Raw genomic sequence first — 13,979 nt, 5'->3', positions numbered from 1 at the left:
ATTGCCATAGCCACTGGGCTAACAGCCAGTTTCAAGAAAATCAAGGTTGCACATCAATCAGTCCTATCCAAGCAGCATGTCCAGCATTAATGGAACATAATTGAATGTGGTCAAGCAGTTCATTTACCGGGGCAGTGCCCTCACCAATAGTGGCTTGTTTGATCAGGAGATTGTGGCCATATCCTACAGGCATTTCCAGAAGCAGTTATTTGATCAACATTGTGCAAAGATGTGGACCAAGCTTGATAGCTAAATTGTGTAATAGTGAGTGTTGGACTTGCCACAGAAAGTATTAGATAAGAAGTTGACAGGTTACACAGGTTACATCACTGTATCAGCATCATTTCAGTCGTGGGGTATTTAGATTGTGTCACTACTTTGGTATTGGACATTTTGCCCTGTCATTTGCTGTTCAGACTGATGTACCAGATGTGCTGGATCAGCCACGTAGTGAGAACAGATATGAGCTGTCTCTGAAACCAGATCTTCTATGGTGAGCTAGCTAGCAGAGATGATTCAAAGACCAGCTAAAACATGTTATGTTCAACTGTCCTGCACCATTGGAGGTCTGCACTCTGTCACCTGGAATGACGTGTGCTGTCATTCGGAAATTCGAGTATCACACCTTGAAAGGAAACCAATTTACAGTATAAAAGATGAGACAAACGCACATTTGAAAGGTTAGCTTGATGGTAATGACTATTCAGGATAAAAATGCAAGCACGCACTCATCTGTAGGCCTTAATGGCAATTCTTGCATGCACATATATGGGAAAACACAAACAGGAGTATGATCAGTGACTTCAATTGCTGTCTTTCTCAAAGTGTGTTTGACAACTGCCATAATCCACTTCCAGTTGTCTGCGCCGATTCCACTTATCCTGTGTGTAATATTCCATATCATCCCACCCTCATTTGATCCCCACATTCAACCGCTTCTCATGGGTATCTATGAAGAATCTGAACAGAATAGATATGAATCTGAGAATAATATCCAGAAACTATTTGGGAAAACTAAAGTAGAAAACAAGAAAGATAAAGAACAATGTAAGAGGCTTTTAGGAACATAGGCCATTCAGTGCCTCAAGCCTGTTCTGTCATTCATTTAAATGGTGGTTGATCTGTTCAAAATCAAAGCTGTAAGAGCGACTTTTTATCCATATATTGGATGAACGTGTGTGAATTTATTAATGATATTTACATTTTTATGTATTATATTGAGCCACAAGTTAAATCATTCTAGTCATGACTCATTGATGAACAAAATGTGTCACCCATGATTTGAAATTAATACTTTGCCTGAGTATTTTTGCAATCATGACTATTTAGTTCTAGAGAGACAGATACGATGTGACATAACAAAGAATATTAAACTGCTTTTCCTAAAAATCATACTCCTAAAAATTGTATTACAAAATTTACTTCAGATGTATTATATCGACAGAATTCTCTACAAATAATTAAGTTTGCCTATTGAGGCAAATGACTATAGCACCATTCCCTATTGCACATCGCCATCTTTGTATGTTATTGACCCCTGCTATGAAACTCCCTTATATGATGCAATTTAACACATTCTTATTGGAACTTCTAATTTCAGTTCTTTACATCAGGGACCCACAATTTTAAAATGTGGTCCTTTGAGAAGATGTGGAGAAACTGTGCCTATCTTTTAATGCAGAAGTGCAGTAATGATCCTCAAAATCATCATCTACACATTTCCCTTTATTGTACTGCACAGCATATTATTAAGTGTGAATAGGATGAATTTAACACATTAACCCCCTGCCTGCCATTCAAATTAACACAGCTGGTAGCGAATAGCCCCCCCCCCCAAAACCAACAACTCCATCATTCTTTTTTTCAGTGATTTGTAATAGCATTACACAAAGCCATTACCAGTATGTAAATTTAAATTTTTGTGTGGTACATTTATATCCACAGACAAAATGAAACTGTGTAAATAGTGCACTGTATTATGAAAATAACAAAGAACTGTTCCGTGAAATGAAATAGTACCCAGTACATAACTCTCTCCATCATTGGATAGGAATTTTTACAGTTAACTATTTCATTTACAAAACTAATATTGTCTGATAACAGTGTATAAAATTCCATTGTCTGTTTATCTAACAACGATAGTAAACCTTTTATTTTAAATGGATTAGTGATTCTGCGAGAATAGCAAATAGAGGAATTCCACGTGAATGGATCATGCATTTATATATTATTCTACAGTGCAATTTCCCATCATTTTGTAACTTGTTAAAACAATTCTTGTTTTATTCAGTAGTTGGTTTTAGAACTGACTTGTTATGTTCCTCTATATCTATTCTAGCTTTTATTTATTATTGACGTGTACTGTGCCTTCTAATGCATTCCTCTGATTTGACAGCTCATCTCAAATCGAGCCGTGTCCTTTTATTACAGTTTAATCCCCCAGTCATTGTGTTCTTTCTACCTCAAAGCAATATAATTAGAAAGTACTAATTTAACCCATGGCGTGGCTGATACTTTTTGACACTATTTCAGGAGCAACTGTTTGCCAAGGACCTTTTTTTTTTTCAAATTCTGATCTCTTGTGCTTGTGTATATGTGGAGGTGATGGGAGTTATTAGTAAACCCACCTACATTTGTAACCATGGCTCCAGCTGCGCACTACTGAAGACACAACAAAGCATTTGGTAAGACACAGAATATAGCATCCTGAAAACAAACAGGCATATCTGATGAACCTTTAGAGTGCGGCAATAACATTCCTGTGCCACATGTGACACCATTTTGTTCAGGGACAGGCGGATACATGGATAGACTTATTTTGGAACAGCACTACTATTGCCATATTCTAAAGGTTAATCAAAAAAAAAACTGCTTGGGTATCCACAAAAAGGACAACAGAATGGGCTTGATCTACTAATGCTATCTGAGGAATGCTTATCCCCTGGGCTAAAAGAGTAGAGACGAGTGAGTCTGGGTTGCTAAATCCCTTTATACTTCATTGGCTATAAAGCACTTTGGAACATCCTGAGGTTGTGAAATGTGCTACATAAATGCAAGTCTTTCTTTAATTTAAACTGGTCTGGGATTTCCAGGCTCCCTTGTGTAGAGAGGGTACTCAAATAGGTGTGGATCTCATAAATGAAATGGAATGGATGTCCCAGCCCCTTCTATTCTACTCTATTTTGCTCGGCTCATTAGTGGGGCATATTTCAGCCTGACAGTGGGGTTCAGTAACCTGCAGGGAAAATCCTGCCACAACTTATATTTATATAGCACCTTTAATGCAATGAAGTGTCCCAAGGCACCTCACAGGAGCATTATAAAACAAAATATGACACAGAGCCACAAAAGGATACAGCAGGTCAGATTATGAAAAGATTGGTCAAAGGGGTAGGAGAGTCTGAAAGGAGGAAAGCGAGGTAGAGGTGGAGAAGTCTAAGGAGGGTATTCCAGAGCTTAAGGCCAAGGCAACTGAAGGCACGGCCACCAATGGTGGAGTGATTAAAAGAGGCCAGAATCAGATGAGTGCAGCAATCGTGGAGGGTCGTGGGGCTGGAGGAGATTACAGAGATAGGGAGGGGTGAGAGCATGGAGGTATTTTAAAATCAAGACATTATTTGACCAGTAGCCATTGTAGGTCAGTGAGCACAGAGGTGATAATTGAATAGGACTTGGTGCGAGTACGGACACAGGCAGCAAAGTTTTGGATGACCTTAAGTTTATGGAGGATAGGATGTGCGAGACAAGTCAGGATTGCATTAAAATAGTCAAGTCGAGAAATAACAAAGGTATGAATGAGGGTTTCAGCAGAAGATGAGCTAAGGGAGGGGAGAAGTTAGGCAATGTTATGTAGATCAAAATAAGCTGTTTTAGTGATGATACGGATATGTGGTCGGAAGATCATCTCAGGGTCAAATATGACACCTTGGATTCGAACAGACTGATTTAGCTTTAGACTTTTGCCAGGGAAAGGGATGGAGTCAGTAGCTAGAGAATAGAGTTTGAAACAGGGACTGAAGACAAGGGCTTCAGTCTTCCCAATGTTTAATTGGAGGAACTTCCAGCTCATCCAGTACTGGATGTTGGATAAGCAGTCTGATAATTTAGCAACAGTGGAGGAGTTGAGAGAGGTGGTGTTAAGGTAGAGTTGAATGTCGTCTATGTACATGTAAAAAATAATGCTGTGTTTTTGGATGATGTCACCGAGGGGCAGCATGTAGATAAGAAATAGAAAGGAGCCAACAGTAGATTCTTGGGGAACACCAGACATAATGGTGTGGGAGCAGGAATTAGCTATTAGTCCCAATACTTAGACCTCTCTAAATGGGGGTTTAAAGAGGGCTAGACAGTATCCAAAGATAAGTTCCTATCTCTGTGCAGAGATATTAGGCCAGGGATCAGCACTGGAAACCTTGTGGATGCTGTTTCGAAGACTTAAGGTTGCACTGGGCTTCCCTCCATACTTTCATGTGCCAGACCGTGCAAGGAGGTAGGACTCTGCTGGAAGAGCTTCTGTTGGATCGCATCAGTTACAAAGAGAGACGAAGTCCGACCGTAACTTTTAGAAACTTTATTGCAGTATATGGTTGTTACATTGCAAGGACACAAAAGGAACAAAAAACAAAACAAAAGAACATGCAAAAGAACAAAACAAAAGAACATGTGCTCACTACAGCAAGCCTTTCTTATAGTTATTCAAACAAAACTAGTAATGCCCCCCCCCCCCTTGTTTCTGAGTGGTTTGCAGACTTTTATTATCAGTGCATGATTGGTTCATTTGTCCCAGCTTATTTCAGTAGTTTCACATCCCCCCTCCTTGAACTGTTAGGCTGATTATTAAACAATCGGCTACTATTAAGCTATCTGCAGCTGTCCTGTTAGCTTCTGCTTGTTATTTTTTATAAATTGGCTCCACAACTCCACAGATGGTTTGTTAGCTGATAAGCTTAGTTTTGATCTGTCCTCACAGCTTCTAAGCATGCAAATGACCTGAACCTACAAATTCACTCAGGTTCAGTACTGTGGATGAGCTGTGCCTGACTAGTGGCCAGTTACAGGGACCACATGAAAATCAGCCCAGTATTTTCTTTACAGTACAATTCGTACCCATTTATTACATTCTCCACATGAAGTTGGAAAATTGGTAGATTAAACCAAATGTTTGGTAATAGACAATCAAAAGACACACTGGAATCTGGACAAGTGACAGTGCTAGGTCTGCCATCATGTGCTTTTAAGGACATCAGCAAACAAGGCTTGTGGGGAGCAATTTGTTCACGTAGCACTGCTTCAAGCAGTGCTATGCAGTCTTACACCAATTCCCCATGGGCAGACAGCGCTGAAGGCCAATACCTGCATAGCCTGCACAAATTCCTCATTGATATCATTGCAGAATAGTGTACGGGTTGCGCAGGTAGTGGCCTGCGGCGTTGTTTGCCCACAGGGAATTGATATAGTCTGCACGAAATAATTTCTCCCCCTTAGAGTCTAATATAGCTCAGTCTGGGTGAGGTTTGCATAAGAAATGCTACACCATCTGTGGCTGTCAGGCAGTAATAACCATAAACAGTGTCAGAAGTGGAAATCTTTCCCGACAGCATTTGCTTTTCCCCTTTCTATTTTTCTGCACTGTTTAAACCTCAAGCAGTTCAATTCACAAGTACTTGCTTTCTTCAAGGAAAGCTCTGCATTTTCTTATCTCAAACAACCATTTCCAAGTGTGCTTTCATTTTCATGAAAGCTCAGTATGTTGTCAATCCTCAAACAGGGAAATGTGTAAGAACTTATCCACTTTACATCCAGAGCAGAATTCCCCCTATAACATGCTCCTCATCAAGGGGTATGAATTTCTCTGGACACTATGGCCTCAATTTTAACTTTCCCCTCATGATGAATGCAAATCAGGCTTTCGATGAGGCTCCTGCAAAGGCAGGCAGGGGCCTAATTAACATTCAAAAGTCTTGGCCTGATGACATCACTGGTGCTGTGACTTAAATTTAACAGTAGAGGGGGAGGCCCGGCAGCAGATCTGAAGCAGTAGGTGCTGAGTGGCCAAGGTAACTGCTGAAGACCAGCTCCTCGTGGGCCAGGAGGAGCAGCAGTATTCCCCACAAGCCTCACAAGGAAGCCTTTCGCCTCCACCATCCCTAATGTCCTCACTACCCCACTTTCTCGATGGTGGCTTCAATGTCTTTGCTCACCCTCCAAGCACCGATTAAGGCTCAGAGTCTTCAGCCTCCTGTTGCTTGCTTGTGTTCCTGCCCGCTGGCATGGCTGTCAACTTGGCCAGCAGTTGGGTGGAAGACCTCCCATGATGAGGCCCTCCCATTAAGATTGCCAACCTTATTGGGTTTTCCCAAACTACCGTGCTTCCTGCACCCACACTGGTAATATTGGGGCCAATGTGTAGCAGGATAATCATTGCACTTGTGAAGATTTTCTATTTATGTTATGAGCTAAAGAAATTGTAACCAAGTTTTGCTGCAACCTGAAATGCAGGGGTGATTTTTAACTTCTGCGCAAAATGGACATAAAGTCTGTGGAGCATCTTGCTCTACCCATTGAATTCAACATCAGAGGGCCCAAATTTCTGTTACAACCAACTGATGAAAGGGTGTCAGGCTCCCTTCTCAGCCTTTTCCTGGTTTGGCCGTAACAGAATTTAACTTTTAAAACACAGTGTTTTTTAGCTTCCCCTCAGCAAGTCCTTGCTCATTGCTCTCTAATTGTAATTGGAAAGGAATCAGACAGGTTTTCTCAGGTTTAAACAAGAAAGGTGTAAGTTTATTAACCTTAAAACTCTAACTCAGATAAAACTACTAAAAATATGCAATGCACCACGTGAGCATGCATACACGATAAACACACACACAAATAGATACAGAGGAGGGGAAAGAATTAAAGTGGGGGAGTTTTGAAGTAGTTGATGGAATCCAGTTACTGGTTTTGGGTTGGATGTAAAGTCTTTGATTGAAGTTAGGTCTTGCAGTTCTTGTTGGGGCCCAGTGCACACTTTCAAACTTGTTTCGCTGGTACCAGAAGGCTGCAGGGTCTTCTGTCTTGAGACTTAAGTTACTTCTGTGGGTCCCTGGAACTTTGCGTGTAAGAGAGAGAGGGAGCGAGACCTTGCTTCTCTTTTGGCCTGCAAAAGCAGTCTGCCTCAAGATTTTCTGTGAGCACAATTCAATCAATTCCCAGGTTGGCCAGCAGGTTAGTAATCTTTGTTTGAAACAGCATCGCCTGCAAGGATTGTTGATTCTTCAAAGCTTACTAGATATACTCAGTGGGAGGGTGGTGTGCTGGCTCTTACACAGACTCAATCTCAATGATCAGCACGATTGACAAAATCCATCTGGCTAACTGAATCAGGGAGCACTCCCATTGACTCTCGAGGCAACTGTCTTTCAGAATGCAAATGTACAGCCATATTTTCAGCCACTGCTCTGTGGTCCTTTTAACCAAGTTATGTTCAATGTCCAGTAATGTTTCAAATAGTGTTCCATATGACAAAATTAATATGTTTCCATTTGGCAGGTGTGGTTTCCATCACGCCACCACCTCCGGCCGAATCAAATGCGACATTAGGGGAGGTATTTCATTATAAATTAGAAGGAAGAGGAAGTACTGGAAAACACACATGCATTTCTCTCATTCATTCAGAAATCTTAAGATTGTTGCAGCCTGTCTTTCCTTTGTAGCAATGCTGCTTTAAACTGCCCCTTTTCTTGAGCTGGATCTGAGATAGTTATGTGTTGCCCAAGGGGTTTTAAGTTTCTTCACTATCAGCCTGCAATATGTTCGGAATGGGTATCCCAATAAACATGTGATTTTTGGGGAGGTTTGCAGTTTTCAGATTTCCATGATTGTCTCGGGTGCCTTTGTTCCTGTTGAGGTTTGTAGGGGGATGGTTAGATTTAATTAGCCCTGGTTTGTAGTTCTGATGATGGGAGTCGACAGTGGGTGGATCCATTCTGATCTCTCTTTCAGTGCTCTGATGAGCCATGCAAGTGCTTTTCACTTTAGGGTATGGTTGGTTCCCTTTTCTCCTGACTGTGGGGAGGGGGGATTCTTTGTTAATCTTCCCTTTGTCCTCTGGGACATTCCTGATTGCAGATATTTGTCCAGATTTGCGGCACTTTGACTAGGTGAGGCATTACCCTCACGGATTATCTGCCTTTTGAGGACTTTCTTTGTCCCTGTACATTTCTGTAAATGCTGTTAGCAACTTTGGAGGGGTGCTTCTGGTGTCTGCATCTACGTAGGAGGATGTGGTGTCTTATTTTTCCAGCATTTCAAGGTTGGCTGACTGGACAGTAGGGGGTTTCATTTGGGAATACTCCTGGACTTCCTTTAACCTGTCCTGTTCGTCCCTTTTTCTCCTTTCCTCTCTAACGTTTTGCCAGCCCTGTGCCTGTCTGTCCCCTTTTGTTCTCGGCAGGGGTCCCTTACAATTCACCAGCCCTCTGCTGGTGGATTTCCCAAAAGCCGATACAGAAATTAGAGGTGCAGATTTCACTACAGGTTGGGGTTTCTCTTCAATCTGCCACATGTGGCAACTCCTACAGTACTCCAACACATCTTTGTGGAGTTTTGGCCAGTCAAACGGCTGTCTTATACGGGTTTTGGTTTTTCGTATACCGACATGCACAGCCACTGTAATCTCATAGGCCATTCTTAATATTTCGCTCCGGTACCTCAGCAGCACCCCTACCCACTCTTTGCTCTTGGGTCTGTGAGGAGAATGCCATTTTCTCATCAGTACCTCATTCTTTAAATAGTAGCAATCAGGGACTCCCTCTGCTTCAATTTCAGACTGAGCAGCCTGTGCTAACTCTCTTAGTACTGGGTCGGCTCGCTGACCCTCAGCTAGGGAAGATCCATTTAATCCATTCCCTGGGTCCTCTAACTCTCCAAAGAAAGTTTCAGACAGACAGACCTCATGGTAACTGTCTGCAGTGCCCATTCAGTATCCTGTGGGGTAGCTGGTTTGATCATGGCCCAATTCACTACACATTCAGGGGAACTGCAGGGGACCGTCTCCTGCCTCTGCCCTGTCTCCTTGACCTCCTTCGATCTCTCGATCAGTACTGGGGAAGCTGCCACATAGAAACATAGAAAATAGGAGCAGGAGTAGGCCATTTGGCCCTTTGAGCCTGCTCCGCCATTCATTATGATCATGGCTGATCATCCAACTCAGTAGTCTGTTCCCGCTTTCGCCCCATTTGATCCCTTTAGATCCAAGAGCTATATATAACTCCTTCTTGAAAACATACAATGTTTTGGCCTCAACTGCTTTCTGTGGTAGCGAATTCCACAGGCTCACCACTCTCTGGGTGAAGAAATTTCTCCTCATCTCAGTCCTTCACCCCCGCCAGATCATTACCTAGGAGCGGGTCAACCCTGTCCACAGGCAAGCTAGGGACAATCCCTACGGTCACCCGCTCCCGAAACTAAGGCACTCTCCAATACCATTTACCACCATTCTGGTATTTACTGCACTGTCTGGGGGAAAGGTCAGGCCTTTTCCCAGTAAAAGGGATGTGGTGGCCCCTGTGTCCCTGAGGATTACTATGGGCTTGATTGCCCCACTCGAGGGCTAAGGGGTTACCTTCCCTTCAGACTGTGGTTCATTTAAATAGCTTTGGGGGGGGGGGGGCACTCCACCACCCCCAATCACGTAGAGGGGGCGGGCTTTCCGTCACCGGCAATGGCGTCAGCTGCCTGTGCACAGGTGCTGGCACCATTTTTAAAGGGCAGCCAGCGCTGCTGGCACATTTACATTTTTAAAGAAAAGTAAACCCCAAAATTAAATAAATTTATAATGCCTCTTTCCCACTGCCCCCATAACAATTACAGTAACTATTTGCCCTTCCCCCCCTTCAAAAACACTTGCCTTTTACATCTGACCTCCCCCCCCCCAAACTGCACAAAGTTTAAAGGTCAACCCTTCCCACCATCCCCTACACCCATTACGTTTATTTGACCCCATCCTCCTCACTCCTGCACTGAAAATCTTACTTCCTCCCTCTTCCCCACCAGCGTGGTGCCGCGTTTCCCCAAACAGGAATTAGAAGGCGGGGGATTGTCGGCCACTGCGCCAAAGATTGTGGTGGGCCCTCAAGACCGCAGGTCAGTCTATTTAAATGTATTCATTTTATTTATTTGAATTTTTTAATTGAGTTCCTGTTGCCCAGTGGCGGGGAGGCCACCACGGAGCCTCTCTGTCACCGGGAGGATCGAGCCAGGCCCTCACGATGTCAAGGTCCGTGGTGGATCTCATCAGAGCCATCTTCGGCCTCCCCCCAACCCCCAGTCACTGAACCCGATGCCTGGGGGAGAACAAAATCCATCCCTTTACATGCCATTTACACCTTGTCTCATAAACCTGGGTGCTGACTTCAGAAAAGCACTAGTTAACATTTTCTTCTAATTTATTATTCCAGTCAGTGACAATGAACTTCTCAATTGTGACTTTATTCAAAACCTGTTCCTTACCCTTCATATGTGATTGTGACCATTATCTTCCTGTAATTAGATGATCTTATCTTTGACAACATATAATTATCACATATTTAAACAGAATTGCAAAATAGTTTCATAGTTAAGCCATTGTAGAGAATTGTGAAAATAACTTACTTTAGTGAAAAATAATGATATCAAGGTTCACCAATGAAGTACCACATTGCTGTACTTTCAGTCTGTGTACCCTCGATGACATAGTGGGGCAGTACTGATCTAACCCATTGTTGGGTGTAGATTCCTCCAGTTGTTAAGTTCAGTACAAAAGTTAGGTTTCCCCAGTTTATAGTTGCATGATGATTTTTGCTTATGTTAACAACTGTAGAAGAATACATCAGTGCATCAGACAGCGAACAGATGTGGAATTAGAGACCACATGGGGAATACCTGATCTTGGTCATTGTTGGAAGGTGCTGTCTAAGTCCAGGGAGATTTCCCACAGGCAGATAAAGAAGTAGAAGCAGTGAAGGAGTGATGTGGGTCATTAATGATGCAGTAGCATCGCTCAAACCCAAAGGGCATTGCCAGCTTTAGTCAGCACTCATCAATTTTAGCTTAAATAATCAATATTTATGGTACGTGAATAATTAACTTAGCTAGCAAAAGTGTAACTGACAGAACACAGCCCACTTACCTGCCCACATGATCAGAACTGTCACAATAATGATCATCTCCCCTGTCTGCAATGGCAAGTTTCTGTTCATTTCTTGCACGGTCGGGTCATCTGCAGACAAGGAAAAGCAAAGTGCTTAGATCACAAAACTCACTGACAATTACAATAAGCAAGGCTAACGTCTAATGGATTTCAACACAGTGAACAACTGAACCCATTATTAAATGTGAACATTCTTATAAAAATCAACACCGCTCCAAAAAGGCACAATTAAATCCCTCAGCGAATGTTGGACGTTGCCTGAGGGTTTTCATGTACATCCATCAATACACAGGGAATCCAAATGTAAAAGTTGTCATTAGATTTGATACTTTGAGCTGGAATTTATACACAGTATTTTCTTGCTTACCAGAGAAACTGCATCTTTAACTTACTACTGAAAGAATGGCTGGAATTTAACGTTGGGCGGGAGGCCCTGCCCACCAGCCATCAAGTTGGTGGCGAGCCTGCCTCTGGTGGGCTTGGGCAGCCATACGTTCCCAGGCCCTTAACTGGCCTTGGGTGGGATTTCCACCTCCTTGAGACAGGAAGTTCCGCCTAATGGAGCTGCCGGCCAAACAGTGGGCCGGCAGCTCTTGGTCCCATCAGCGCCACCAGGAGCGCAATTGAACAGGCCCCGGCGAGGCAAGGGGGGTTGGTTGGGGTGGGGGTGTGGTGGGGGTTGGGGAGGAGGGGGGAGTGTTGTGTTATGGGGGTGGTTGGGGCTTCGGCGGTGGCCGGGGTTTCGGGGGTGGCCCTCTGTGGGGCACAGGGTTTTATCTGGTGGTGTTCTTGGGGTCTTTGCCGCCCACCTGCCATGGGTAAAATACCAGCGGCAGTGGGAGGAAACACTTGAGTGGCAGTTAATTGGCCACTTAAGGGCCTTGATTGGCCTGGGGCGGGTGGACCATTTCTCGCTGCTGCCACCCCGTGCAAGATTACAGCGGAGGTGGGAAGGCGTTGGGAACAGCACCCACTGCCTTCCACTCAATTTTGTGGCCCCGCCTGCCACCAGCCTGCTCGTTGAGGGGGCTGTAAAATTCTGGCCAATAAACTGAAGCTGAAAACAGTTGATGAGGTCTTCCCTCTCAACTACATGATTTCATCAAGAAAGTTTCAGTTTATATTTATGTCTCTTTAGGGACAAAACTGGCTTACGAAAGCAACGAGTTGTTGGAAATAATCCTACTTTTACCTGATTATTCAGATGGTGCAGAATGAACTTTTGAGATTTCCATTTGTGACCTCATTTGCCAGAATAGCAGGTTTATGCCTTAGACATTTTGTTACCCACATCTATAAACCTACATTTTATTCTGGAAACCTTGCTGCTGAGAATCTTTGTTCACTCACTAGTACCCCATATCAATAGCATTTTAGATTTCTCTCTCAATGATGATGATGCACTGTAAACCCTGCTCATATCAAATAAATTGTCAAAAGGAACTATATTCAAAATCCAAAATAGTTGCATTGTGGAATCCTTAATTTGTTAAAACAATATCCTACTATATCTGTTTTTGTCTTAGGATCTCCTGATGATAGATTTTCATATTAAGAGGGCACGATTACATTTCGACATGGCTCAACCGGTAAATGTAGGATGAACAGTGCAGTCATCAAAGCCAAGAGGTGCTAGTTGTTACTTATATCACTAATATCTATTTATCCACAATGGACCCCTCTAGTTACCCTTTTGGTTTTTGTTTTTGTTACAGGTCAGAATCATCCTACAGAGGCTATTTTGATGATAACTGCACATAGTTACTTTTGAACCAAGCTATTCAGTAATTCTACAGTTCCTGCTAAATAAACCATTAGTACAAATACAATTTAGAAGGAATTCTAAGAGCCACAAAAGGACACAAACTATGTTCGCTAACTATTAAGTGACAAGTTCATTATTTTTCTTCAGCTGCATATGAAACTGCTGTAATTCATAGTAATACCAGGATTCATTATCACTGACTGTGGAATCACAAACAGACTTTCAGCATTTGTCAGCAATATTTAAAATTGAAATGTTCCCTTAAATATGACATGTGTCAATTTGGTTTCTTGCATTAACTGCCAAACATTAACATGTGAATTAAAGCAAAATACTGCAGATGCTGGAAATCTGAAATAAAAACAAGAAGTGCTGGCAATTGTCAGCAGGTCTGGCAGCATCTGTGGAGAGAGAAGCAGAGTTAACATTTCAGGTCAGTGACCCTTCATCTGAACTGGCAAATATTAGAAATGTAAAACGTTTTAAGCAAGTAAAGCAGGGGTGGGGCAAGAGATAACAAGAGATGTTGATAGGACAAGGTCACAGAGAATAACTGACCAGAAAGTCATGGAGCAAAGGCAAACGGTATGTTAGTGGTGTGCTGAAAGGCAAAGCATTAGTACAGAGAGGGTGTTAATGGACAGAAAAGCGAATAGCCTGGCCCCAGGCATAAACATGAAAAAAACAGTAGGTAGGCACAGTAGAAACAAACTAAACAAACTAAAATGAAATAAACATATAAAAAAAATAACTAAAAATAAAAATAAAAAGGGGGGCAGTCTTGCTCTGAAATTGTTGAACTCAATGTTCAGTCCGGCAGGCTGTAGCGTGCCCAATCGGTAAATGAGGTGCTGTTCCTTGAGCTTACATTGATGTTCACCGTAACACTGCAACAATCCCAGGACAGAGATGTGGGCATGAGAGCAGGGGGGAGTGTTGAAATGGCCAGCAACCGGAAGCTCGGGGTCATGCTTTCGGACTGAGCGGAGATGTTCCACAAAGTAGTCACCCAGTCTGCGTTTGGTCTCCCCAGTGTAGAGG

General features: G+C 42.9%; 1 protein-coding gene across 1 annotated transcript in view; it reads right to left on the bottom strand.

The window, feature by feature from the left end:
- Positions 1–13,979, bottom strand: part of LOC137358404 (fibronectin type III domain-containing protein 5-like) — a 265,469-nt gene that overhangs the window by 43,975 nt on the left and 207,515 nt on the right. The window contains exon 4 of the mRNA XM_068024350.1: positions 11,153–11,242. Coding sequence (XP_067880451.1) covers positions 11,153–11,242 — 90 coding nt within the window. The remainder of the gene's footprint in view (positions 1–11,152; positions 11,243–13,979) is intronic.

Source organism: Heterodontus francisci, chromosome 3, assembly GCF_036365525.1.
Source record: "Heterodontus francisci isolate sHetFra1 chromosome 3, sHetFra1.hap1, whole genome shotgun sequence".
NCBI lineage: Eukaryota > Metazoa > Chordata > Chondrichthyes > Heterodontiformes > Heterodontidae > Heterodontus > Heterodontus francisci.
This window is presented reverse-complemented; position numbering and strand designations above follow the sequence as displayed.